The following is a 27,411-nucleotide window of genomic DNA, read 5'->3' on the forward strand; positions in this document are numbered from 1 at the left end:
TCAACTAATTGAGAAAGCAATTACTAATAAGTAGAGTAAACACTAATCAATAGAGCCCCTCCTTTCCAAAGTGCCTATTCAGCATACAGAGAGCTTTGGTTCTCAGAGGGTTCAGGTAGCATCCAGTTGGAGCTATGCTTGTCTACATTACTATCTTGGAGATTTGTCCAACCCAAACAAGAGAACAAAACCTCATTGTCTGCTATACAGCCTGGGTTTCAACACTCTGAGGAACAGTCTTATACAGGGCACAGAGATTTACAAATATAATCCATTGTAAAGTGAAAAGAGAAGGTATTCCTGAGAATGAAAGGAAAGGTTTTACATATGGAAGTGCTACTATGGACACCCAGAGCATGGACCCACCCACAGAGTAAACAAAGTAAAAGAAATCATGGTTTTCCAAAGAAGGAAATATGATCCTGGTGGATGTGGGAACTCTTTTTGTTGTTGTTGTTGTTATTAATTATTATTATTATTATTATTATTATTATTTTATCTTCAGAAAAATACTCACTTTTGATTACCCTGGGTTCTCCAAGGGTAAAAGGTAATCTGGTCAACAGCATTATCATCATTGTTATAATCTTCCTCTTCTTCTCCTCAAATAATCATTTTTTTTATTCACACAAGCTGGTGAGATCTTTATGTGGTATCGTAACATTTGCCCTGAACATCCTTAATCCAAATCACATGAGAAATGTTTATACACGAAGTCCACTAAGTCAGGGGGGATTCAGAATTTCTTGTCTAAGGAAATATAAGTATTTTAAAATACTCTATATATTTGTATTTACAGGAAAATTAATCATATTTATAAGCTAAAAGCACTGCCAGAAATATTTACATGGGAGGGGCTGAGACATATAATAATCTGGAAATGAAGAAAAGCCCTCAAATTCAAAAGCAGCAATGAATTTGACTGTCACATTGTAGACTGCTTGTCTTATTGTTGTAATCGTTATTTTAGCAAACAACCCTGCCTTTTTTACATGCATATACCACTTAACCTTTTTGAGCCTGAATTTCCAAAGCTATATAATGGGGGTAATACTCATATGTGACATGTGAGGATATAAATAATTTGTAATTTAGCAAAAACAACTGGTATTCAGTAGACTTTCAAAATTATTTCATTTTAGCCATAAAATGATATTGCTATTGGCTTTAATTCTAGTTCTGTTTTGTCATGTGAAGACCAACAGCTTAAAAACTATGAAAGTCTAAAAGAGTTTTATCACTGGAAATTCAGAAACGCTGTTTGAGCCCTCATCAATAGAAGTTAGTGGAATGGGGAGCTGAAAAGCAAGGAAGAACCTGAGAGTTAGAACTCCAGTCCACTTTAAATGCTAAATATTAGCTGAGATCTAAAAGCCATTTATAGTTTTCCTTGATAACTCTACTTTGAAAAGTTTCCCCATTTTGTAATTAAAAGCATACTTAAGTATTTAAAAATGATAGTAAGAATAATCTCCTATTTGTTTTCTCTTGTGTAGAGGTTACTGAACAAATAATACAATGACTATATTTTATATATTCATAGACTCATATGACTTTAATTTATACCAGCCAATTCCTTGAATCAGTTTACAGAACTCCACTTTTGTTTCCAAAGAAAGTACATACGTTTTAGTATCTACTATGAAAACTAAACCAAGTTGGAAATAGCAATAATGTACTTATTTCAATAATCCTTTTTCTTTGGGCTCTGTCTTTCCTCTGTGTAAACATGTGTGCACACTGGATTTCTTTTTGAATCGGAATGTCCTCTCTGGCCATATTGAAGAATGTGCTTACCGTACTGTTTCATTAAACTGCTGTGTTATCGGGTAATTGTTTAAACATAATGCCATAGCACTATCAAAAGGAAAGGTGAACTAATGGCATTTGCAAATGTCAGGGATTATCTTAACACTTTTATTATAGTTTATAAAAAACTAGGTTCAGGGCATTTCATGGCAATTATTTCTACAGAAATTGGTTATTTAAATAAATTGCTAATTATCTGAAGATGACAGTATTGAAAATGCTACTAATGAGTTGTTTAATAAGTGTAGCTTGTGGTGGCCACCTACAGGTTGAAAATAGAAAGAACAAACTCATATAGACTGTGCCTAGATATCACATATGAAAGCCATGTATTTTTCCCGATAGTAACAAGTTTAAAGACATTTATCTCTTCATGCCATCCTTTGAGCCTCAGACACTGCAGTTAGTTTCTAAGTTTTTCATGGATTATGGTTTTGTTCTAAATCAAATTTCACTTTGCTTTCATGATTATTTTTGTCCTATAATTCCTGGATGTAATTAGCATTATAATCTATCATCCAAACTGGGATACTTTTAGAGTGAAAAAGGATGATATTCATAATTACACCATGTAATTACAAATAAATAGAGGTATAATAAACTGAGTTCCTCTCATTGTGTGTGTGTATGATGGGGGGGATTGAGAAAAAGAGATATCCTATTTACCCTGTTCTGGACATATTTAAGTTTGTTTATATCTTACCTAAAATATTGAATACAAAACCGAATGTGTTCTTTTGGATGTACAGAGGGCAGAATCATTGTACATCCCACATGTAAAGTTTCCCAGCACGGACTCTGATAATGCCGATTCCTGTGTTGTGAGTTTTAGGAACATTATAAAAAAATATCGTCATTTTTTATTACAGATGTGAATCATAAATACTTTCTTACCTAAAATAATCAATTAATATGGAAGTATAGATATCAAACTTGGAAGTTTCTCTTCAACCCATTCACCAAAGATGATAAATTTAACAGTTTCAAACTCAAGGTTTTATGTATTTACATGCCTACATACTAAATGTAATCATACTTTTTTTTTACCAAAAATGGAGCCACATCATGTATATTGTTCTGCTATTTGTGATTAACATTTAACTTTATAGCTTAGCGATATTTCCATGTCCATTTTAAGGGTTTCCTAGGAGATCATACGTGAATGAACTATAATTTATTTAATAGTATAACTACTAGTGATCATTTAGGTTGTTTTCACTGTTTTGCTCTAAGAAACAATACTTTAAGAAACTCCCTTGTACATGTAACTTTGTGTCTAGGTACTAGTGGAATAGATTTCAAAGTGCAGTTTCTAGGTGAAAAGGCATATACATTTAGGTATTGCATTATAGATCAAATAAAGATTTACTCACAGAAATTGTGCTTTTATAATCATAGACTCCAACTAATCTTTTTAGAAATGAAATGACATAGGAATCATAAGGATATCTCCAAATTTTCTATCTAGGAGATTAATACCCCTTAAGTGTCAAATGTTTATCCCTGCATGTTTATAGCTGAATGTTCATTTTTCTGATCAATTTTCTCTGGTGCTGATAATTTTAGCCTATGTATATATACTATGAACCAGGCACTGTGCCAAGTGCTTTCCTCAAATTGTATCATTTAATACTCCCCAAGTTCCTATGATATTATTGATATTAATACCACTGTTTTACAGATAGGGAGAACCGATGTCTTTCTTAGGAAGGGAAGGAACTTGCTCAAAGTCACAACTGTGTGAAGAAACAGCTGAGGCTTAACACCAAGTTGGTCGGACTTGAGATCCTGTGCTCTTAGCATTAGGCCATAGGTGGTACTGATACTGGTTTCCTTAGGCAAAGACAATATGAAGATGATCCTCTTCGTAATTTCTGTACTGCCATTTCTCCATAACAGCTGAGAAGTTTGAACTTTCGAGTCACAGAGAGGTGGTGTTTGATCCCAGTTTGTCTGTTTTAGACTGTGTGACATCAAACAAGTTATTTATTCAGGTAGAACTCCCCTTTCTTCACATACAAAATAGAGATGACAGCATCCACCGTCACAGCATTGTAACAGTTAAATTACTTAAGCACACCTGTGAAGCCCGATCACAGTGTCTAGCGTATGGAAATCACTCCATTAATACTTCTACTCATTCCACTGCCAGCAGCAGGGGAAAAAAAATCTTGAAATATTCAACAAAAATTAAAGCATTTTCATAAGAAAATTTTCAGCTTTTCCAAAAAAGTCTAAAATAACATCACAAAGCAATTGTTTTTCTTTGTTTCATTTCTTCTCCTTATATTTCACATCTCTATTTAAAACCCTGGGTCCAAAACTTGAGTTTCTGGATGAATTAGGCTAATTTTCTCAGAGGACTTTAATCCATGTGTAAAGATGTATTTTTAAATAGCTGTGTTTCACATATTAGTGTATTAGGTTCATTAACATTTTAAGCTTGCATTGGTAAAGTATAAATTTTTGAGGTGCTTGATTTATGTGTATTTTATAAAACAATCTCTCAACTACTAAATCCTTGAAATTCTTGACTTGCTAATAGTATTTTCTTTCTTCTGGATGATGTTAAAATAATTAACAATTAGACAGTCAAAGTAAAATTTCTAATGAATTTTTTATCCACTTAATTCATTATATTTTAATTAATATAAGCAAATTAAAGCTACATTTTCTTTTTGTATACACAGTGAGCATGAGTATTATAACCCCATTTCTGTGTTATAGCTAGCTAGAGCTATTATCAGGGAGTTTATTGTGGACTTAGCTCTAACAATTAATTGTGTAGCAGAGGCTGTCCTAGGAGTCAAATGATTAGGGGGGAAAAAAAGACAGAATTAAACTCAATTATTCAAAATTCCAGTTATCCAAAATTAGCATATGTTCCACACTATCTTGCCCATTAAAAATTTCTTTTCTCTTCAAGGATTTAGTCATGCAAAGTAAAGCTCTGCCTTCTCTTCACCAATAAGCTTGACTTCTGATGTTGTCATTCAAATCCTTGTATATTGGTTCAGTGCCTAAACCTTTTCATTATCAGAAAACTTGTTTAAAGATATTGACATTTATTTTTGAGATGGTTACCTTTGGAGTCAATTAATCTTGCCAAAACTACTAAATGAGAGCCTGTTAGGAGAGAAGAAAAAGGAGAGGGGTGTGTGTGGTTCACCTAAGCTATCAGAGAATATAAAATTCTATCATCATAGGCATCATCCTTTTGTCTTCAATTAAAAAAAAATGTTTTCATTGCTTACTAAGCCTATAGTAACAACATAAAAGGCCTATCAAAGTAAATTAAATAAAGGCTCCCTCTGAAATCAGTTATCCTTATGGGTAGCACAGATTATAATGGCAAAGGCCTGTGCAATTTTTATTATGCACTAACCCTTTATATATGTTAAATCATTCAATCCTCAAAACATCTCCATGGAGTTATTATAATTTTATTATTTTGTAGATGAAAAAACAGAGGTTCAGTGAAATTAAAGAACTCACAAAAGTCACACAGATGGTAAGTAGTGAGGCTAGAATTCTAACCTAAGCAGTTGGCCCAAATGGTCTATCTAATTTATAACCACTTCATCCTCAAATTGCCTTCTTCCTAGAATTCATATTAGTACTACTTATAAAATGTATGCTGTTTAAATGAATGTGAATGTCTCCTAGTGGAATACCTGTACAGAATGAATAAATGGACTCATATTATTTACCTTGAAACAACCTCCTAAGATCATCAGATTTGATGTTTTAGGTACCTATCCTGGGTGATATTATGGTTAGAACACAAACTAGTTAACTGGAATGATTCTTACAAGCTTTTCAGATTCAGATACAATTAGCTTTTCTTTTATGTTTTAATTAATTATTTTTTTCAGTTACAGTTGACATTTAATATTGCTTTATATTAGTTTCAGGTGTATAGCAGGTGTATAGTGGTTAGACATTTATATATTTTATGCAATGATCCCCCCAATTAGTACCCACCTGGCACTATACATAGTTGTTGCAACATTATGGACTGTATGCTCTATGCTGTACTTTACATCCCTGTGACTATTTTGTAGCTACAAATTTGTATTTCTTAATCACTTCACCTTTTTCATGCAGTTCCCCAACTCCCCTCAACTTGCAACTACCAGTTTGTTCTCTTTATCGATGAATCCGTTTCTCTTTTGTTCGTTCATGTATTTTGCTCTTTAAACTCCACATGTAAGTGAAATTATATGGTATTTGTCTCTCCCTGTCTGACTTTTTTCACCTAGCATAATACCCTTTAGTTCAATCCATGTTGTCACAAATAGTAAGATTTCATTCTTTTTTATGACTGAATAATATTCCATTGTATATATGTACCACTTCTTTATCCAGTCATTCATTGATGGGTGCTGGGGTTGCTTCCATATCTTGGCTATTGTAAACAGTGCTGCAGTGAACACAGGGATGCATATGTCTTTTCAAGGTAGTGTTTTGGATTTCTTCAGATAATTACCCAGAAGTAGAATTACTGGGTCATAAGATACTTCTATTTTTAATTTTTTAGGAGACTCCAAACTGTTTTCCATAGAGGATGCACAAATTTACAATCCCACCAACAGTACATGAGGGTTCCCTTTTTCCTCACCAACGCTTGTTGTTTGTTTATTTATTGATGATGGCCATTCTGACAGGAGTGAAGTATCATCTTATTGTGTTTTAAATTTACATTTCTCTGATGACTAATGACATTGAGCATCTTTTCATGTCTATTGGCCATGTGTACATACTCTTTGGAGAAATGTGTATTCAGGTCTTCTGCCCATTTTTTAATTGGATTGTTTGGGTTTTTTTAGTGTTGACTTATATAAGGTCTTTATAAATTTTGCATGTTGACCCCTTATCAGATGTATCATTGTGAATATCTTCTCCCATTCAGTAGGCTGTCTTTTCATTTTGTTGGTGGTTTCTCTGCTTAACCTAGTCTGCTCCTGATTCCTTCTAGTGTATTCTTCATTTCAGTTATTGTATTCTTCACTTCCAACTCATAGTTTTTTTATGGTTTTTATGTCATTGTTTATGCTTGCTATCTTTTTGTTGAAATTCTCACTAAGTTCCTTGAGCATCCTTATAACCATTGTTTTAAACTCTTTATCTGGTAAGTTGCTTACATCCATTTCATTTAGTTCTTTTTCTGGAGTTTTCTCCTGTTCTCCTGTTCTTTCACTTGGAACATATTTCTTTGTTTCCTCATTTATGCTGCCTCTCTCTGTTTACTACTATCTATTAGGCAGATTTGTTTTATCTGCCAGTCTTGACTGGATGGTCTTATGTAGTAGTTGCCATGTGGGCCCCAGTGGCACAGTGTACCTAGTTACCTGTGTCTGGTGCTCCAGGAATGTCCCTATGTCAGTTATGTGTGACCTCCTATTATAGTTGAGCCTTGGTTGCTATTGGCATGTCAGTAGGTCGGATTGACCCTCAGGCTGATTAGACTATGGGGTTTGGCCATGTCCACAGTTTATGAGCTATTGTGTGGGGAGCTTACTTCATGGAGCAGGATTCACCCCCGTGGGCTCTGTTGCCCATGGAGACCGCCTGTCAGGTGGTGCTGTGCTGTAGTCTGAAGCCAACCTTTGTGTATGTTTGTTCTGGGTTTCTTGGGAGGCACTCTGGTGCAGGCACAAGTCAGCCACTTCCTAATGGGCTGAGGACTACCTGTTAGGAACTACAAAGCAATCCCTGGTTGGTTGGTTGCTGCCTGTGCTGGGCCTGGAGGCACATGTAAGAGGCCACGCTGTGAACTAAGGCCAGCTTCCACCAGTACTGGGCTTGAAGTAACTCTGAAAAAATCCCAGGGTACCATGAGGCTTGCTCCCACCTGCCAGGTCCGATAAGGTTCAGTCACTGATAGAACCAGTGTCAGTATGCAAGTTGGCAAGGTTGGGTCTCAGGGAGTCACCAGATTGGGAAGAAGGATGTTTACCAGGTTAATGTAGATTCTGGTTTTGTGCCAATGTTGAACCTGGAGCTACTCACCAAAAGGCTGAGAGTACACTGAGGCCAGCTACTGCCTGCCTGTGGCCTTCAGGCCCCTGAGAGTTGTCCAAGAAAGAGTACATTGTGGGCCAGGCTAGCTGCTGACAGCAAAAGTGCCTCCAGCATTGTACAGTTGGATCTGACAGGGTCCTTGGGAGTCACCAGGGTGGAGCAAGCAGAGTGCACCAGGCCAGGGCAGATTCAGGTTTGGCCTGTGGGGGAGGGCTCGACACAGGAACAATGGCAACCACCTGACAGCTGCACAGGAGGAGGACTCTACACAGGGAAAATGGTGACTGTTTCTCCAGTTTTTGCCCTGAAGCCATACAACTCAGTCTTTTCTCTGTATGCCTCTGGAACCTCTCAAGTCACTGTCCCTCCACTGGAGCCCAGGGTGAGTGCCTGTGCATGAGTGAATCTGTTCATGGGCCTCTTAAGAGGATGTCTGGGTTTTCTGCTGCTGTCAGTCTCACCTGGAGGTGGGAATCCCCACTGTTTTTCCAAGGAAGATGGTGTGGAACTCCTCTTTCCAGCACCAGTACTGAGGGGACCTCTGTGGCTGAGACATCCCTCCCAGTTCTCAACCATCACACACAGGTGTGTGACGAGCCCTTTTTGCCTCTCCACTTTTCCTACCAGCCTCAGTGTGGCTTCTCCTTTATATCCTTAGTTATAGGACTTCGGTTCAGCTAGACTTAAGATGGTTCTCCAGGTTGATTGTTCTATAATTTAGTTATGATTTTGATGTGTTCATGAGATAAGGTAAGCACGGTGTTTATCTTCTCCACCAGTTTGGACCTCAGGGCTCACAATTATTGTTTTGTTTTGTTTTTTTTAAATACACAGGTGCCTAATAAATATTTCTTAGATGGACAGATAGATGGATAAATGAGGCCTAAGTAAGGAACCTGATTAAGTCATAATATATGAATACTTACATATCAATACATAATACTATTGCTAATGGTAGTGTTTTTGAAATTGCATTAAAAATGATATCTGATGAGTGATAGTACCACTTTCTTAAGAAAAAAAAATTCATCAAAATCATATTAGTTAACTTTTAACTCAAAATCTCTGGCATACTAAAATGGTTTATTCCTAGAACATAAATCAACCCAAAACTGTTCTGTGAAGTTTATCAAAGACCTATGAATCCAACACACTGATTCGCATTTTATGATGTGACTATATGGAAAGCCTAGATTGATTAGATACCAAAAGTTACAATTCAGTCTACTCAACCAGCATTTCCACAAAGGCCATTTTTGTACAAATCAGAAGAACTCGGCTGCAATGTTGGAACTCAGAGGTCTAGCTCACTTTTTGTTTGTTCGTTTGTTCAAAACTGCAGCTTGTTTCAAAATTTGGGGATTCATTCCACACAGCTGAGCATTGAAGCACAATGGCTTGATGTAACTGAACCTCCATCAGGTTCATCTGGCCACCTTATGTAAATGAGGGCTTAATTTAAATCACATGTTGCCTATTAATTCATTTAAGCTGATAGGATTTCAATTTCTTGATTTAAACCTTGTTGTTTTCTGAAGGATGAGTGCACATTCGATTCTTTGAGCCTCTCAAACTGGCTTCTTCCTCCATAGTCTTTGGTCTAAAATCATTAGTTACTGTAACAGTGACAGATTTTAAAAATCCTCTTCTCAGTAACTGTGGCTCTGGATATTCTTATGCATTTAACATATGTACAACTCTATATGGTGTTGATATATGAATCTTCTTTACACCGAAAGTTTTATTTTGTATTGAGCCTATTATTTCTTAATTTCTGTTGTTTTGAAACTAAAAAGTAATTTCTGTATAACAATTTAGAAAGATCATTTTATACATATTTACTTTCCTTCAAGAAACCTTTCATGGTGGATGAAAGTATTTTTTAAAACCTATTCCCCTTAAAAATTCTGAGAACAGGTAGATAATATTTTATATTAATTAAATCAATTGAGTTATAAAGAAAACCTATCAAGTGGAATTTATAATGGGAATTAAAACTGAATTTACTATTACCCAGCAACAGTAGGACCAGTTTCTTTATTTTGGGATCCATTTCCTCAGACAGCATAATTACTCTTATTTTTTTTAAAAAAAGATACCTTTATTAGTTTGAAAGATTTTCATGTTCATTAGGTAGATTAGAAAAGTTTTAGAAAAGGAAGAAAAACATGAAATTAAAAATGTCTTATTGACCTAATTGAATATCTTCAAATGGCATTGAGGATTTGCCAATGTTTTTAACACCTGTGTAATAATGTTGCCCTTTAAATGTAACTGGTTAAACTTTCAAAGCTCTGCTCTGGGATTTTGTCACTTGATGTTCATTAATATCAATTGGAATATGTGGCCAAATCCCTGTGTGCCACTTTAAAATTTTACCCCTTAATGTTAATAATGATAATCTTCTATCAGTGCAGTTAGCAATAAATTATTTATCTTCTTAGCTCAAATTTATTTTACTCTCTAGGGTTCACTAAATAAGAAAAAAAAATCCTAATATGTCTCTGTTACTTCAAAGTAACAAGCATGTAAAGAGAACATCAGTTTAGTATATATTGGACATGTCAGTTATATTATGCAGAGATAGCTATATGTCTAAAAGATTTGAGTTACGGAGTTACAGATTATCTTAAAAATGATTTCCTTTAACTTTTATTCTTAGATTTCTTTTTAGTATAGCTAAAGATATGTGTATATAAGTGTATGTGTGTATGTGTCTGTGTGTGTGTGTGTGTGTGTTCTTGCTAAGTGTTCTCTTGTCCACTGTGTTAGCCTTTTTTATTGTTAAAACATAAAGACTAAGAAGAGGTCACTGATAAATATTTTGAAATAGAAATAGAATCTTGATGTTCAGTTTCTAATTTTCCCAAACTTAATGCCTTGTATTTAAATGTCATTTGTGGTGTTCTGAAGTGTCAGCATTAAACAGTCTTGACTGAGAAACCCTAATATCTAGAGCAGCGGTTCTCAACCTTCCTAATGCCGCGACCCCTTAATACAGTTCCTCATGTTGTGGTGACCCCCAACCATAAAATTATTTTCGTTGCTCCTCTGTAACTGTAATTTTGCTACTGTTATGAATCGTAATGTAAATATCTTTTTGTTTTCCGATGGTCTTAGGCGACCCCTATGAAATGGTCGTTCAACCCCCAAAGGGGTCGCGACCCACAGGTTGAGAACCACTAATCTAGAGGAAGCTTTTTAGATGTGGGAGCAACAAGTAGGCATTTCCACAAACATTTCTGGTGTTGAGTGCAAAAGCATCTGCTACACTAAAATTCAATTTTATCTAAAATCGATATGAACAAGATAAAAAGAAAGCCACTGATTTAAGGAAAGTTCTTTGTGCTTCCCCAGAGTATGCACTCCAATAAATACGTATTGATAATGCTGGTGAGGATGCTCGTGGTAGTGGAAGTGATGCTATAGCACTCACCACATGAGGCTGATTTTACCAGTTGCTTGTTTTGTTTTTGTTGTTTCTTTGTTTTTTGTGAAGCCCTGGTTTGAGGCAATATCAAATTCTTGCACAAATAGAATTATTTTTAGTTCAGAAAATGCTTTTTTTTTTTTTCCATGGGATGTGAAGTACAGCGTGGGGAGTGGAGTCAATGGAATTGTAATAGATATGTATGATATCGGGGGTGGGAGGTGGTGGATTGGGGGAGGGGTGTTGTCATTTTGTGAGGGGTGAAAAGCATAACTATTGCAACTGTTTTGTACACCTGAAACTAGTAATAAAAAATAAAAATATATATAAAAAATAAAAATGCAAAAAAATAAAATAAAATAAAAATAAATAGAAAATGCTTTTAAAGGACCATTGACTTAAGAGTCTACACCAGAAATACCAAATTACATTTCTGTGTTATGAAAGCATTAATTTACTCCAGGATATGTTAACCCTTGAGAGTCAAAAGTAGCTTTTAGTATTGTGTAATCATAAAAAATAACCTCAAAGTGTTCTGTCCATCCATAAAATTATGATTAGGGAATAATATGTTGGTAATGTCTGGCTGAATAAAGTATAAAACAGTAAACACATACTCTCTAATTACTGAATTCTAGTAAATTCTCTTTAACTTGGTTCACACTTTCTAATGCATGAAAAAATTAGATTAGTCTCACCATGTTTCATCAAATTATGGAAAATATATGTAAAAAGCAATATGGAATTTGAAAGCTCATCAGCACCTTGGTTGATTTTATTGTATCTGGATTCGCACAGCTGCTTTATACTTAGTGGCAACATAACAGAGCTTTATGTCTATTTGTGCACTATATGTGATTGTTTTTCTTTCTCAAAATATGCTGTTCCTTGCCCTTTTTAAAGCAGATGCTTGAATGTTCCATAAAGTCTTTACACTTTACTGTATATCAAATTGTAATATGCATGTACTTAATGGGAGAGTTTAAGGTTGCTATACCCACTTGCACAACACACCTGCATGCAATATTAGCATCAGAGTAGTTAAAATAAATATATATCCACATAAAAAGGAACATGCTTTGACACAACAGCATTTTTATTATATATGTATATATCTTAAATAAAGATAAAGAAATTTGAATTTTGTCTAATACGGCACTTTCATCAATAACAGTGTTTAGAAGGCAATATGTTCAAGTGTTCAATATGCTAATCATTGATCATTCTGCTTTTCTGTAGGCACAGCGATCAGACCTATTGCTTTGAGAGCTGTGACCTCCATTGCTCGTGCTTTGCCTGGATTTCCCATTTTGGCCACTGGTGGAATTGATTCAGCTGAAAGTGGTCTTCAGTTTCTCCACAGTGGAGCTTCAGTTCTCCAGGTAGTATTTGTGTTTGTCTGTCCCTTCAAGAAGCTCTGTCTAACAAATACAGTGTAAATTATGTGACAACAAATATATTCTTGTAGGTTCTCTTGAAAAAGAGTGTGGCAGAATGGCAGTACTCATTAAGTTTCTATTTTGAGTCAAGAAGAAACCTAAGATTTATTCCCTATCCTAATCGAGGGTTTACAAGCCCTCTATATTTTTTAAATGTATTCATTTACCTCTCTGTTTTAAAAATAAATGAAAACGTATACCACAACTCATAGTGTACTACTGGAAAAAAAGAAACTGATACATGAGGAAATTGGGGTAAATGTAAAGTCTTAACTGAAAAGTAAAAGAAAGTCAAGGGTAAGGCCAGTACACAAAATCTTTGCCAAAAGGTACAAGAGGGATCATGAAATTTGAACTTCCTAGCAGCCAAAGCAAGGAAATCACTGGCTTCATAGCTTTCAAAATATAAATTAGTTGTTCAGTTTTTTCTGGTACAAAGCTGAGGGAAAGTCTTCCATTGTCTTCATAAATGGATGATTTGAGATGTAGGGCATTATACTCATAAAAGCACCCCTACAAAAAAGTAATGTTTTATTACTTATACACTTACTTTTTATAATGTTGCTCAGCATAGGCCCAGTAAAATGGTTGATACATTATAGCATAAGCATTTCTCTGAGGGGACAGGTATTCTTGTTTGAATGGTCTGACTTGACTCTGGGATAAAATTTTTCATATAATGTCTAGGCCTTGACCACTCAGCAAATCCCACATCAGCACTGATGATAATTGGGAAGCAGAAAGTTTAGCGTCACTTATGTTGTCTGGCAAAAAATTGGAGTGCTGGCCAGCAGAGTGACTCAGTTGGTTCAGAATGCAAGCGCTGAGCAACACGGTTACTGGTTCGATTCCCACATGGGCCAGTGAGCTGCACCTGAGCTGAGCTGCTGCTGAACTGGTGAGAGCACATGCTCTTAGCAGCAAGGTTGCCGGTTTGACACCTGTATGAGATGGGGGGCTGCGCTCCCCTGCACCTAAGATTGCACACGGCACCTTGCGCTGAGCAGCCATGTGCTACCAAAGGGCGGCCGGATGGCTCAGTGTGCAACAAGGTTGCCAGTTCAACCCCCGAATGGGATGGTGAACTATGCCCCCACTCCCCCAACTAATTTGAAAGCGGCGACTGGACTTATAGCTTAGCTTGCGCCCTCCACAACTAAGATTGAAGGACAACAACTTGACTAGGAGTTGATGGATCCTGGAAAAACACAACATTCCCCTTCCCCAATTCCCCAATAAAAATCTTTAAAAAAAAAGTAAGAAGCTGGAGTGCAAATATTGTGTGTTTCCAATTTGATAAGAGTTAATATCCTCTTATGAAATACAATCTAATGTGGAAATAGCATGTATCAAAATGCTAATTGAGGTGGACTTCTGCTTCCAAGAAGATGGAGTAGATGCTTTGCTTCCCACTAAGTACAACTAAAATCCTTTATATATAAAACTAACATAAAGAAATTCTGAAAGGTGGAAACGAGGCAGCCTTTCCAGGAACCTCAGGACCCAAGGACAACACAGTGGTGAGTTTCCTGAGTTTTCTTTTTGCTTCATCTCTCCAAGAGTTGGAGCCAAAGAAGCCAACAACCCAGAAACAACAACGGATGAGACAAAGAAGCCTGCTCCCTCCAGCCAAAGAACCAGGAAAGAGACAGCCTAGCAAGACAGAGAACATTTAGACAATAACTACTTTTCTCTAGCCAAATACCACAGATAAAAACTGTGACCCTGAATCCATCTATACAAACAAAGGACAAGTGGGGTCTTAGACTCCCGTATGGGAAGCCTGGACTCCCAGCCCCATCTGAAAGTAGTGAAGCCTTCCTTCTCCTCCCCTCTGGGGTTTTGCCAGAAGAGATCTAGTGGAGAGTCAGGACTTCCATCACCACCCAGTGGTAACGAGCCTGCTCTCCTTCCTCATGCCATCCATGGGGTCAGTGAAGCCAAGTGGGACTGGTAACAAGGCTCTTCTGCCGCCGCCCCCACCCCCCAGCCAGGCAGGTATCAGTGGAGGCCTGGTAAGGAGCCAGAGGTGCCATACTCTCCCAGCAGTAACAAGGAGCCATGTCCCTCAGGTGTTAGACGAGTCAAGGAAGGAACATGGTCAGTAGGCAGCATCCTCCTTTTCCCCTGTCAAGATGGTATCAAAGAAAGCCAATTAAAACAGAAGGTTTAAATAAGATCAGGAGCCTCTCAGCATAATACTCAGAATGTTAAGGTTTCAATTGAAAATCACTCACCACACCAAGACCCAAAAAGATCTCAAGCTGACTGGTCAAAGACAATTAATAGATCCCAACACCATGATTAATGAGATGTTAGAATTATTCGACAAAAAAATTTAAAGCTATTATTATGAAAGTACTTTAACAAGTGATTAGAGACATGCTTAAAACAAATGAAAAAATGACTAGAATTGGTGGGGGTGATCACATTGTAAAATATAAAAATGTCAAATCACTATATGTACACCTGGAACTAATATAACTAACATAGTATTGTATACTAACTATATATAAATAAAAAAAAGATAAAACAGTCTCAAGAAATAGCGGATTTAAGAAAGAACTAAATGAAATTTTTAAGGCTGAAAATTATGGTAACCAAAATGCAAAACTCAGTGAATGAGATCAGCAACAGAATGGAGAGAAGATGAGAAAGAATCAGTGAACTGAAAGGTAGAGAAATAGAAATTAACCAATCTGAACAACAGAGAGAAAATAGACTGGAAAAAAAAAATGAACAGAGCCTTAAGGAACTGTGAACTCTTCTCAAGTGACGGTAACAAAAGCTCTAACATTCATGTCATTACAGTGCCAGAGGAGAGGTCAAAGTAGGGGGTGAAAAAAAAAATCATGTTTGAAAACTTACCATTTTTTTGCAATAGACATAATCCTACAGATTCAAGAAGCTGAATGAACCCAAAATATGGTAGACCTAAAGAAGTCCATACCAAAACACATCATAGTCAAACTTCTGAAAAATAAGGAATCTTGATAGGATCTTGAAAGCAAGAAAGCAACAATATCTTGCCTACAGGGAACAAACAATTCTAATGAAAATAAATTTTTCATCAGAAAACATAAAGTCCAGGGAGCGGGACAGCATTTTTCAATTGTTGAAAAAAGTCAATCCAGAATCCTATATCTTTTATGAATGAAGGAGAAATCAAGACATTCTTTTTTTTCTTTTTTCTAAGATCTTTTTTTTTTAATTGGGGAAGGGAACAGTGTCGGGGAGTTGGGGAAGGGGAACATTGTGTTTTTCCAGGACCCATCAGCTCCAAGTCAAGTTGTTGTCCTTCAGTCTTAGTTGTGGAGGGCGCAAGCTCAGCTTTAAGTCCAGTCACTGCTTTCAATCTAGTTGCAGGGGGGTGCAGCCCACCATCCCATGCGGGAGTCCAACCAGCAACCTTGTTGTTAAGAGCACATGCTCTCACCAGCTGAGCCATCTGGCCACCCGTTGGCAGCTCAGCAGCAGCTCAGCTCGGGCACAGCTCACTGGCCCATGTGGGAGTCAAACCAGCAACGCTGTTGCTCAGAGCTCACACTCTAACCAGCTGAGCCACCTGACCAGCCCAAGACATCCTTAACTAAAGAAAACTAAAATAATTTATTGTCAGACCATAACTAAAAGAATGGCTAAAGGATATTCCTTAAAAAGAAAGGAAATGATAAAAGAAGGTACCTTGGGACATCATGAAGGAAGGAAGAACATATGCAGTATCTTCAAGAAGAATCCAGAATATAATGGATGTCTAGGCTTAAATGTATCCTGAATTTATTTTCACAAACACAGAAATGCATGGACTGGAGGATACACATGGGTTATAAGTGGGTCCCAGAAAAGACTCCTGCTCATTTCCAAATGTGATCTTGGGCAAGTTACACATGGTGGTGAAGATTGTTCACTCTCTACCATGTGCTGGAGCTAGCGGCTGCTACATAGAGATTTCTACACCAAACCAAGAGTGAAATCATTTTATACTGCTTTGATTGACATCAGCTGAGGCCTAGGGTATGAAAGGAGTGTAGCCAAAGTCATATGACTAGTGCTAGGGACAGAACTCAGACCTAGCATTTCACAACTGTAAAGCCAATGCCCTTCCAACTATCTCCCCCCTTCTAGAATCTCTAAGGCGGGCATATCAGTGAAGGCATGTCTTCCCTGCCTACTGAAGGCTTACATATTCAGATTACAGCTTATTCCTTAAAGTAAGGATTCAAGGAAGATATGAAATGTGAAAACAGAAATATAAATCAACATGATCTGTTCTGAACACCGATGTGTACTCAGCATATGGACCACAGTATATAAATACATGTGTCCTCATAAAAATGGATGGTGAAATAATTACTCAAATTGCAGTTTCTGCTTTGGCTTATCTTGGATCAAGAAGTAGAGAATCACTCAAACTGTCTGAAGAAAATGAAACCTATTTATTATATTCTATACATGCGTGGAAACTGGGACAGCAAGACTAATGTGGTAGCTCTGGGGAGAGACCTCCTCTATTTCTCTTTTGTGGACCATGTGATTTCTCTCCCAAAGGAATCTATAGTTTCGTCCACTTTTTCCCTCTCCACAAATAACTCTTTGTTCCTGTCTCTTCTGAACTGCCTCCTACCACATGGCACTTGGGCCCTTTCCACGTGCTTTTCAGCTCCAACTTCTACATGAAATGCCTCACTAGCTTAATTTAATATCTGTTGGCTAAGGTTTTTGAAAGGGGAAATCTGTTTGGCTCAATTTATCTTTTCATGCCAGGCCCTCTCATAAAACACTGATCACCCAGTGTATTGACTGCTTGGTGTGTAAATGGATATGCTTGAGTTGCAACTTTTTTTTTTTTTACCAGATTCTGAATGGGATGAAGGGTTTAACATAGTATGAAAAATGATTGCCAAAGAACTGCCCCCTTTAGCTCTGCTTAGGAATGGCCCAGAGATGTTCCAGCTATGTATTGGGTTGTTGGAAAAGTCATGGCATATTTTTTCTATGTTTTTCACTGCAAAAATGCCTCATGACTTTTCCGACAACCCAATAAAATATTGGCTACCAAATAGTAGTTGTGTTAAAAATGGAAAGTTCCACACATAGGTTTTTACTGGTAAAAAAATCACAGATTATGTATCATTTCTACCATTAGCTTGAGTCAGATTTTCATTGAGCCAGAAAATATTTTTAAACCAGTTTTAGCTAAAGTATGAACTAAAATCAGTATGAAGATATGCTTAGGACAGTTATGAGTAGGAAAACGTTTGAATTTAGAATTTTGGCTTGGCATCTAAATGGGGTGGAGAACATATAATATTTCCGCCTCTTCCATTGCAATTGAATTTCACCCTGTTCCACTCCCTAGTCCTGGGTTAATCTAACCTTTCATTTTCTGTACTTCTGGTCTGCTAAATGTTATTAGAGAAATTCAAGTAACTCTGCCAATTGGACTTACTCCAAATTCACAGTGTCTGGTGTCAGCTGGACCTTGGATATTAGTCAGCATCCATTTTTATTCATCGTTTTTTAAAAAAGAATTCCATCAAATTCCCTCTATTTGATGGAATATCCGTTAGTGCAGATCTTTTTCATACACCCCAAGGCCCTGAATCCGTCTGTCATCACCCTCGCATTTCTCGGATTCCACTTGTTCACTGGCTTTTATTGCCCAGCTGAACGCCCTTCCCTGTTTCTGCATTTCTCTTGAAGAGCTTACCCACTTATATATATTCAGGGGGATTGCTATCAAATCTCCCTTTCTAGTTGTTTCTACTCAGAAGTGAAGTATATGTTGACAAAATGCATTTTTTATAAGATGTGATAAGACAAATGAAATTGTATTTAAGTATCAGTGTGATGGAGCTGATACACTGGAGTACAGAGAGAAGGGTACAGAAATAGTGATATAAATAAATATTTTGCTTCTGATTTTCTTGATGCACATACATGGACTAGGTAGGTAGGTAAGTTTACTACTGGAATAAGGGTTTATATTCAAAGTAATTTCAGATTCAGTTTTAAATGAATTCAATAGCTATGCTGTTCTATGTGAATTTAGAAAAAGTACTGATATTTCAGAAATGGAAAGCTAAAATATTTTCCCTAAGTTGGATAAGCGTGATAGAACATGCCTTCCTAGTTAATCAGTGTGCATCACAGAGAACCATGCATTCATTTATTCATTCAGTAGCTATTTATTGAGAACCTGTGGCATGGCTAGCTCTGTTCTAGGAATTTGGAATTCTTCTGTGAATAGAACAGACAAAAGTTCATTACCTCATGGGGCTTACATTCCAGTGAGGGGAGAGATACGTAATAAGTATGAAGCATAAGTATGTTATCTGATATGTAAGATGATAAGTGCTGTGAAAAAAAGAGGTTCATTGAAAAGGTAACAAAAAAGTTGAAGATGGTGAACCACGAAAATTTTGATTGAAGGAAAATACTTAGGTTGTAGCATCACTTGCTTATATTTTTTCTAATTGAGAATTTAACTGAAATATAAAAATCACAAAATATTGTAGACTACCTTGTGTCTCTGAAATCTGATTTTCAATTTATTTGCTGGCTATCATTAATTAGAATATGCAAATTATAACTATGAAAAGGACAGATGAAATTATTAGTATATTACGGAAGCTGAAATTTATAAATGCCTCTTTGTTAAATTACATTCTCAAACTCTTCTCAAATTCTTGAGGTCTTAAAATCTTTTGGAGGGCTACTCTGAAGAAAAAAATTTGCTTTTGGCTGCCACTTAGTTATTCATGAAGAGGATTGTCAATAAATAACTTGAATAATTGCTCTTTAAAACTTTTTTCAGAGCGGACTTTAATAAATTAACACTGTTTTGAGGTTTTTTGGTTGTTTGGTTGGTTGGTTGGATTTTTTTTTACGTTTAGTTTTGCTTGTTAGTCCCAGACCTAGCCTTTCTAATGAGTCCTACATCCCCTTCGTCTGATTTAAGTACTAGTCTATTTCTACTAATAAAAACTAGTTAGGGATTTCTATTGCAGCCAAAACCCCTCCTGAGTCAGTTGCTTTTAGAGATAAGTGTCATCACAAAATGTTCACTCTTTTCTGTTGTATATAGGTAGAGAATATAAGTACTATACTACCTTTTTTTTCCCACTGACTACAGATTACTATAATTTAATTTAATGATATTGCCATACAGTTCACTCACTCTGTTAAGGACTTTGATTCAGGACATCGGAAATTATAGGAAGACATCAGTTCATTCACGTACAATTATGACCCGTGCCTTCGTTGAGACTATATAGGTGGGCTTTTTTATTTTTTATTCCATTTCTTTTTTTATGGGTTTGTCACTGAAATTAATATAAAATCCTGAAATACAACAGAAAGAGTGAGCATAGTGGTTATTTGCGGTGAAGAGTCATGGTCACATGACAGACACTGACTAAACTTAGATGACCAAACCAATGTTCAATAATAATCAGAGCTGTTTGATGGCGCTAGTTCAAGCTAAATGGAAATTTTTAATGTGATCAGGAGATGTATTATTTTATTAAAAGTAGAGAAAGAGAAGTAATCGAAGCAGCAGAATAACATTTTCCACATGAGAGCAGATGCCTTACCAACATTCTCTGTTGGTCGTCACACACAGGACTTCAGTGCTGCAGTTATCGATGGGGGTCTTTAGGTGGTAAAACTTGTGCATGTATTCTAAAGTTTTATTGGACAGGTGGAAAATATTTATTCTATGATATCTTATCTTTTCTTCAATTATAATGCTCTTTAAAGACAGACAATGATATACGAAGGAAGAATAGTTGATACCATTTAAAGTTATTTTAAATGGCATTGGAACTGTTTCACATGGCTAGTTAAAACAAACATATTTTTTCTCCACTATGCAATTTCTTGTTTCTTAAATGTAATGGCTGTTTCATTTACAATTTTTAGAACAATATCGACCTGGGTATTTAAAAAAACAGAAACCCTATATTCTTAGATTAATATATAAGAAAGAATATGCTGTTGGTATCTACCCAATAAAATTCTAATTACTGTGTCAATTATTACAATATTTTAAATTACTTTAATGGAGGGTTACTTTAATGGAAGAGGTTTTCATTTTTGAAAAGCACCTTGATTCCAGTGCAACAAGGTTGTTTACAAGCAAATAGGGAACATTAAATGGAAACCTGCTAGGCCTTTGGATGATGACACACTCTCTACTTGATAGAAAGAGTAACATCTAGATTCAAAGGAAATTTATTGAAATTAAATCTAATCTTTTTGAAAGACAGTTTTGCTATAAGAAAAAATAACAGTATTACACAATGACTGTGCTGTGTGAGAAAAGAACCATGAGGTAGCTAAGATTAGTATATGAAATTTCTGATCTTGTATAAATAAATGTCCTTGGATCATTTTTTTCCTGAGTCTGAGCAGCTCCTTTATGATGCCTGCTCCTTTTTGCATTGTGTACAGAGATGTGATTAACGATCGGTTTCACTTCTTTGTCAAAAAGTCTTCACATGCCTGACCAAAGTTTTAAACTGCTACTTCCCCTTTTATTTTTCAATTAAAAAAAAAAACAGTTGTTTAGATAGTCTTATTTCACATATTTTCTAAACATTGTGTTTTCTTTGTTGCTTTTCTCTGAATCTTTCCAGTTTATCAGTATCATTTGAAATGAGTTGTGATTGGACATAACTGATTTTTTAATAACCATCCCATAACTTGTCCATCCAAAGGACTATTGGAAGTCACTTTGGGAGGGAATGTATTCTTACTACCATCAGGAACTACTCTTCATTCTTTGAGAATGGATTTAATTTCCTATAAACGAATCTAAGGAGAGCCAAGTTCAGTAAACAAAGTTGGTTGTTGAACTGAGTTAGATATACAAAGCCCTGTGTCTCTCTTTTCTGTCAGTTCATAAACTGATTTTAATAAACAGTTCAAAAAGAAGTTTTACAAAATTATTCTGAGCAGTGCCAACATCCACCAAGGTGATTGTTTTGAAAAAGCCACATTCATTTGGATGTATATAATTGTATATTTGTTTTAATATTCACCTAAATATTGTATAGACTCTGTTTCATACTAAGTTAGGGTTCAGAATTCAGAGTGCATAAAAATTTGGAAAGCTCTAGGCCGTAGCAAATGGGTTGTAAAGAATATCGATCTGATGAACATTCCCTTGTTTTTCAAAAAGACTCTTCCAGTTAATAATTCTTTTGGCTCTTACAAAGCTACAGGGACATTAGTAAGCATTTTCAACCCCATTTTACAGATTTGCAAATTTATACTTTTCTTAAATTTATTTCATCAGTTGGCTACCAGGAGGAGCAGAAACCATGTTTCCTGATTTCTACTCCCTGACTTGTGTTTGCATCCCCTACCATCCATGTTACTGTGCTCAAGAAATGTACTAACAAAATGAAAGAGAAATTGATCATAATAAATATGCAAATACTTGCTCTGTCCTTGACTTATTAACTGATGATTCATCCGCAGTTCTTGAATGACACCTATTCATAGTTTGTTTACTCCAGCCTTCTAATTTTACAAGTGAACTGCTTGCTCTTTATTAAATAATTTTTCCCTGACTTCCTCAGCTTCCAAAATTATTTTCAATTCTAACACATGTTTTCATGACCTTAGTAAAGGAAATTTTGAGATTTCTATAAGACTGGCTACCCTGAGGCTCCTGAGTTCTGTTTGGGGGAAACATAGAAATCCAGTTGATCAAATTCTTAAGTAACATGAAATATGGAGGCAGAGTAAGTTACAAGGTAGAGCAAGAAAAGCAACAGATAGATACATAACTGATAAAATAAAAGAATATAAAGCTGATCATTGATCAATTTAAGGCCCTGTCCTTGAGTGCAAAAATTTTATTACCCATCTAAGGTGGAGGTCACCATGGCAAAGATTTTTTTGTTTTCGAAAAGCTGTAGAGACATTTAATAACAATAAGGTCAAGAAAAGTGATGTATTAATAATGCTTCCATAAAAGTTGATATGATCTTGGTTGCACTGAAAAAATAATATCTAAAAAAGGGTAAATGTTGTCCTTAGTGAATTCTCACCAGATGACATCCTCATTCATCATCTGGTAATTGGCCACTGGGTGCCAAGTATGGTGCTAGCCCCAGGGACACAAGAGCATTCTTGAACAGCTGAGTGTGCTCTCAGGAACCTTGCATGCCAGAAGCTTACTCAAAGGAGTGAGAAGAGAATTGCGCTGAAACTCGAATGAGTAAAAAAAAAAAAAAATGTCAGCCATGCAGAGGACTGGAGAAAAGTTGCCCCCTGTCAGAAGGGGGAACAACAGCATAAATACAAAGCCCTAGAGTGCAAAATGAGAGTGTCCTTGCCCTGTTTTAGAACTGGCAAGAAACAATAAAGGTGAGGATGGTAGGAGATGACAGGCAGTTAGGCAGAGATGGATCTTGTGGGGCACTGTAGGCCATGACAAAGATTTCAGATGCTATTCTGTGTTCAGTGGGAAGCTATGAAGAGTGACAAGGCCTTTACATTTTCACATACTGACACCAAACCCCTTCTCTCTCTCTCTTCAGATCCAGGAGCTCAGTGGGCCCTTTCTACTTTTTACTTCCATGGCATCTTGTTCAATTTATAATTAATGGTTTTTATCCTCCATGATTTCAATTTTCCTCTCTTCCAGAACTACTGATAGCCTCCATCATCTTTGGTTAGCTGCCTCTCAAATATATTTGACTAGCTCCAAGGATGATGGCACCAAACAGTGCCATCATCAACACAAATCCTTCACTTGTAGAGGAAACTTATCTCCAAGCACATGTTCTATTAATGGTAGAACATCAACTTTCTATACGAAAAAGACAATATTAAGTGTTAATCCAAAAATCAGACTCACGCAAATACCTTTCCAGAATCATTCTGTTTTATCATGGGCTTAATATATTTGAATTTTTTCCACAAGGGTTTAGATCAGAATAGAAGTTTGTGCCATTTTAAGAATTTCTTTTGCAAGAAAAAATGAAAATTCAGACCACAGAAAGATATTTCACAGTTGATTCCTCATAAGTGCCTACGTCCCTAATAGTTTTTAATCACAACATTCAGTTTTGTACCCTACAATTTTGCTTTGTATGTGCTGTTCCAATTTTTTGTCACTTTTCTTAATTAGATTTTTGAAATGACACTGAATTATTAGCTTATTATGATAATGGTGCTCCTGGGTTATGGCCACTTTTCTTTTTAAATGACTTCTCTCTCTCTGCTTTATGCTTACTATCCTTATTCTAATGGGTATAAAAGATATTTCGATATTTTTACAGGCTATTTTAAGACTGGTTCCTTTGATTTTTTAATGCATCTTTCTGGTTCGAAGCAGCAATGTCTTTTTGCAATCATAGCAAACCAAACCTTAGAAACTTTTATCCTCCTGACACACACACACGTATGTACAAGTTCATTTCTAGTCAGCCTCATGTTTGTTCACCACCGCCACAATATATTCACAACAATCTAGACCCTCTGAAGTTATCTTCTTCTGAAAAGATCCAGTCATCATTTGGGCTGTGGAGCATTCTGATCTTACTCCATTTTTTTAAAAAGTTCTGTTGCGATACTCCTGCTTTTCTTCCTAGTTCCTTTATTGTGAAGTAGATTTGAAAAGGTCTTATTTCTAACCCTCTTTAAAGATTAAAAAGTGTGAGGATTTATTTATTCACTTTCTGATCTTGATATAAGATGTGTCTAAGGCTGAGGTAGAGAAGAAAAGAGAAAAAGGAATGAAGACACTGTTAGGGGCTGCTCCGCAGAATGCCAGGGGCTCTGCGCCAGATATATAACTGAGCTCTGAGAATGGTTTTACAAAGGCTGGTGGTCTCTCTTCTTAGTGAAGTAAAATAGAAACCACACACTTCTGCCTTGTGCCTCTATGTCATTGACCAATGTGTGGTTTTTATTTTGTTTTGTTTCATCTTGAAAACCAATGTTCTCAAGTTCCTTATTCTTAATGCTTTTATTTAAGAAACCCTCTTGTTGGTCCCTAGCATTTTTCAAAAACCTTAGTTTATTTTAGTTTTTCAGATTCTTGACAGTATTTGTATGCAACTGTTATGTATCCAAATATGTTTGTATTGCCATGGATAGTATGGTAGTTCAGAGAAGGAACTTTGAAGTTCTACAGTTCTTTGCTCAACTCCTGGCCTCATGATTTAATAGCTGGATGAATTTTGCCTAATTATTTAATTTCTATAAACCTTGGTTTATTCATCTATGAAATGGAAGTTATAGCACCTATCTCATTAAGTTGTGGTAAGGGAGAAATGATATTAGTATGTTAAAGGGAGTATCAAATTTCAGAGTCCCAGTCCCTGGTGTGTCTCCCTGGCCTGCCACCCTTCTCACCAGCCAGCAACGCCTGGCACATCAGGGAGCTTGAGCACCCTGGTCCAGCTCTACGATTGGTTGTAGAATGAGTGTCGACTCTGACTGTATCTGTCTGTAATGATAAACTCCTAGAAGAAAGAGTACCAGGATTATGTAATTGTAGTCATGCAGTTGACATTTATGAAAGGTTTTCTTGGTACAGACAATAATGATTTACGGAGAAATAGAGAAGAAGCAAACAATTTGGGTGCACATTCATTTTTGCAGTATTAATTGTGACGCTTGATGCAAATAAGGATTATGAAAGAAGTTACAGTAAAACATCAAAGTTCTTACAGGCCTAAAAATCATTTTTAAAAGACTTTTACTAGAAATCACACTATGTCTTCCACATAGAAGTTTAGAAAATAAATGATATGTTTGAGGTTTTTGAGAAGTTGTAAAGGAAATTGCTGTTAGGATATCTCTCCAGTTCAAGTGACTCCAAACTCACAACTCTGTCCATTGACACAAATGACACAAATGACTCCTAACTCACAATTCAGAAACCAGGCATAGGTCAGATGACTTCTGCCTAGACTATGAGCGTGATCAAGTTCAGACTAGAAATACAAGTTTATGATCAGTTCTGCCAGAGAGGAGAATTATTAGCAAATAACATGAGAAAATCTAGATTTTATCAGATATATTCTGTGCAGATGTATATAAATATTTACTGGATTTTTGCATCTTCCTCTCACACCTTCACTCTTTAAAAATATTCATCTCTGAAATAAACTGTTTATTTATATGTTAAAAGTTTGCTCTAGGAAAGAAAGTAACATAATCAATGCTCCCAAGTAAAATGCTTTTAGGGGAAACTTTTAAATGTTTTATTGCAGACTATTCAACAAATTGTAATTTCAGATAGAGAGCCAAATGGATTTCTGTTTCATCTAAGTAAAAACAACAAAAAAATCATTCAGGAGCTGGGCTCTCTAGAAATATGTATGTGTGCCTCATGTATGTGTTTTATGGCACCAAAGTTACCATTCAGTAGATTTCTAAAAGGTTTTTGAGATGGTGACATGAATTTTTACAGATTCTAATGACAAGTTAAAAGTCATCTCACTGTGCGAAATTAAAAATGGAGACAATTAGAGAAAATTCCAGTTGAAAGAAAAATGCATTATGGAAAAGCAATAAAAGCCCAAAAAACAGGAAAGCAAAAATCACTCCTCAGTAGCTGTTATGATTCAACGTAGATCAATAATGTAGAGTTAATGCATTACCAGGAGAGCATTAATTTGCAATTACCGCTGGTGATCTGATCCTCTGTGTTCTGTCCATTGACACAAATGACCTTTTGTTGAGAGAGGTTCTGCAGTCATTATTTTAAATATGGCAACAGAAAGGCAAAAGGAAAGTATAGGTCACTTTGTCGTAAATATCTTACACCACACAAAGTGTGAACCTTGGTAGTGTATCCCCAAACAGTCACACAATGGAGTGTAATGAGCCTGAGCTAGGGAGTATCAGTTTGTGTACAGGACGGATGTAATATGCACTGTATGATGGTGGTTAAAAATGATTCAGTAGGAAATTAATAATGCCTTGAATTAAGCATAAAATAAAGTAGACCTTTCATAAGCCTCTACAACAGGGAAGATATGAGATACTTTGGTTCAAATAAGTGTGTTGAACATGCAAGTTGAGTAGCCTGGGAGGTAGAGAGTCTGATGCCCCCCAAGCAGGCTTTCTTGAAAAAAGGAGGACCACAGCTCTGTAGAGACCATATTCTAATATAGCTGTTTGGCAGGGACCCACGCGGCCTTCCTCAGAGTCTGCTGCACAGGCAGTACTACCAACCTCTGAGTTGCCAGCGAGGTACAGGAAGCCTCAGAGGACTGCACCTCTGATGACGCTTCAACACAAATAAAAATGTCTAAATTGTTGAGGGGGAAATCCCAGCTCTGCAGCTCGTTAACTATAGGACCTTGGTTTTAGTCACTGTGTGAACTTTTTGTACTTCACTTTTGTTATCTGTAAAGTGGGGATAATAATAATACCTACTTCATAGGATGGTTGCGAGGATGAAATGTGATCACATGTGAAGCACTTCAAACAGTACCTACCTGCAACTAAGTGTCCACAGATGTTAGACATTAATGATGTCATCATCATCTTCCCCCTGCTAGTATTTTTATGCACTGACAAAGAATTTTTAAACCAAATTTACAACCTTCTATTCTAGCTTTTGACTAGCATGTATGTTAGCTCAAGTTGATCGGAAACAGAGCCTGAGGAAAGGGTCAAGTGCCAGTGTTTTGTTGGAAGGCAAACTCTAGGGTAAAAGAAAATAGACTACAGTAT

At 36.3% G+C, this 27,411-nt stretch overlaps 1 protein-coding gene across 1 annotated transcript in view; it reads left to right on the forward strand.

Annotated features, from left to right (window-relative positions):
* The window catches only part of DPYD (dihydropyrimidine dehydrogenase), an 870,205-nt gene that overhangs the window by 715,069 nt on the left and 127,725 nt on the right, over positions 1-27,411 (forward strand). The window contains exon 22 of the mRNA XM_019648865.1: positions 12,503-12,645. Within this exon, the coding sequence (XP_019504410.1) occupies positions 12,503-12,645 (143 nt within the window). The remainder of the gene's footprint in view (positions 1-12,502; positions 12,646-27,411) is intronic.

The sequence above is a fragment of the Hipposideros armiger genome, unplaced genomic scaffold (genome assembly GCF_001890085.2).
Source record: "Hipposideros armiger isolate ML-2016 unplaced genomic scaffold, ASM189008v1 scaffold_127, whole genome shotgun sequence".
NCBI classification, from domain to species: domain Eukaryota; kingdom Metazoa; phylum Chordata; class Mammalia; order Chiroptera; family Hipposideridae; genus Hipposideros; species Hipposideros armiger.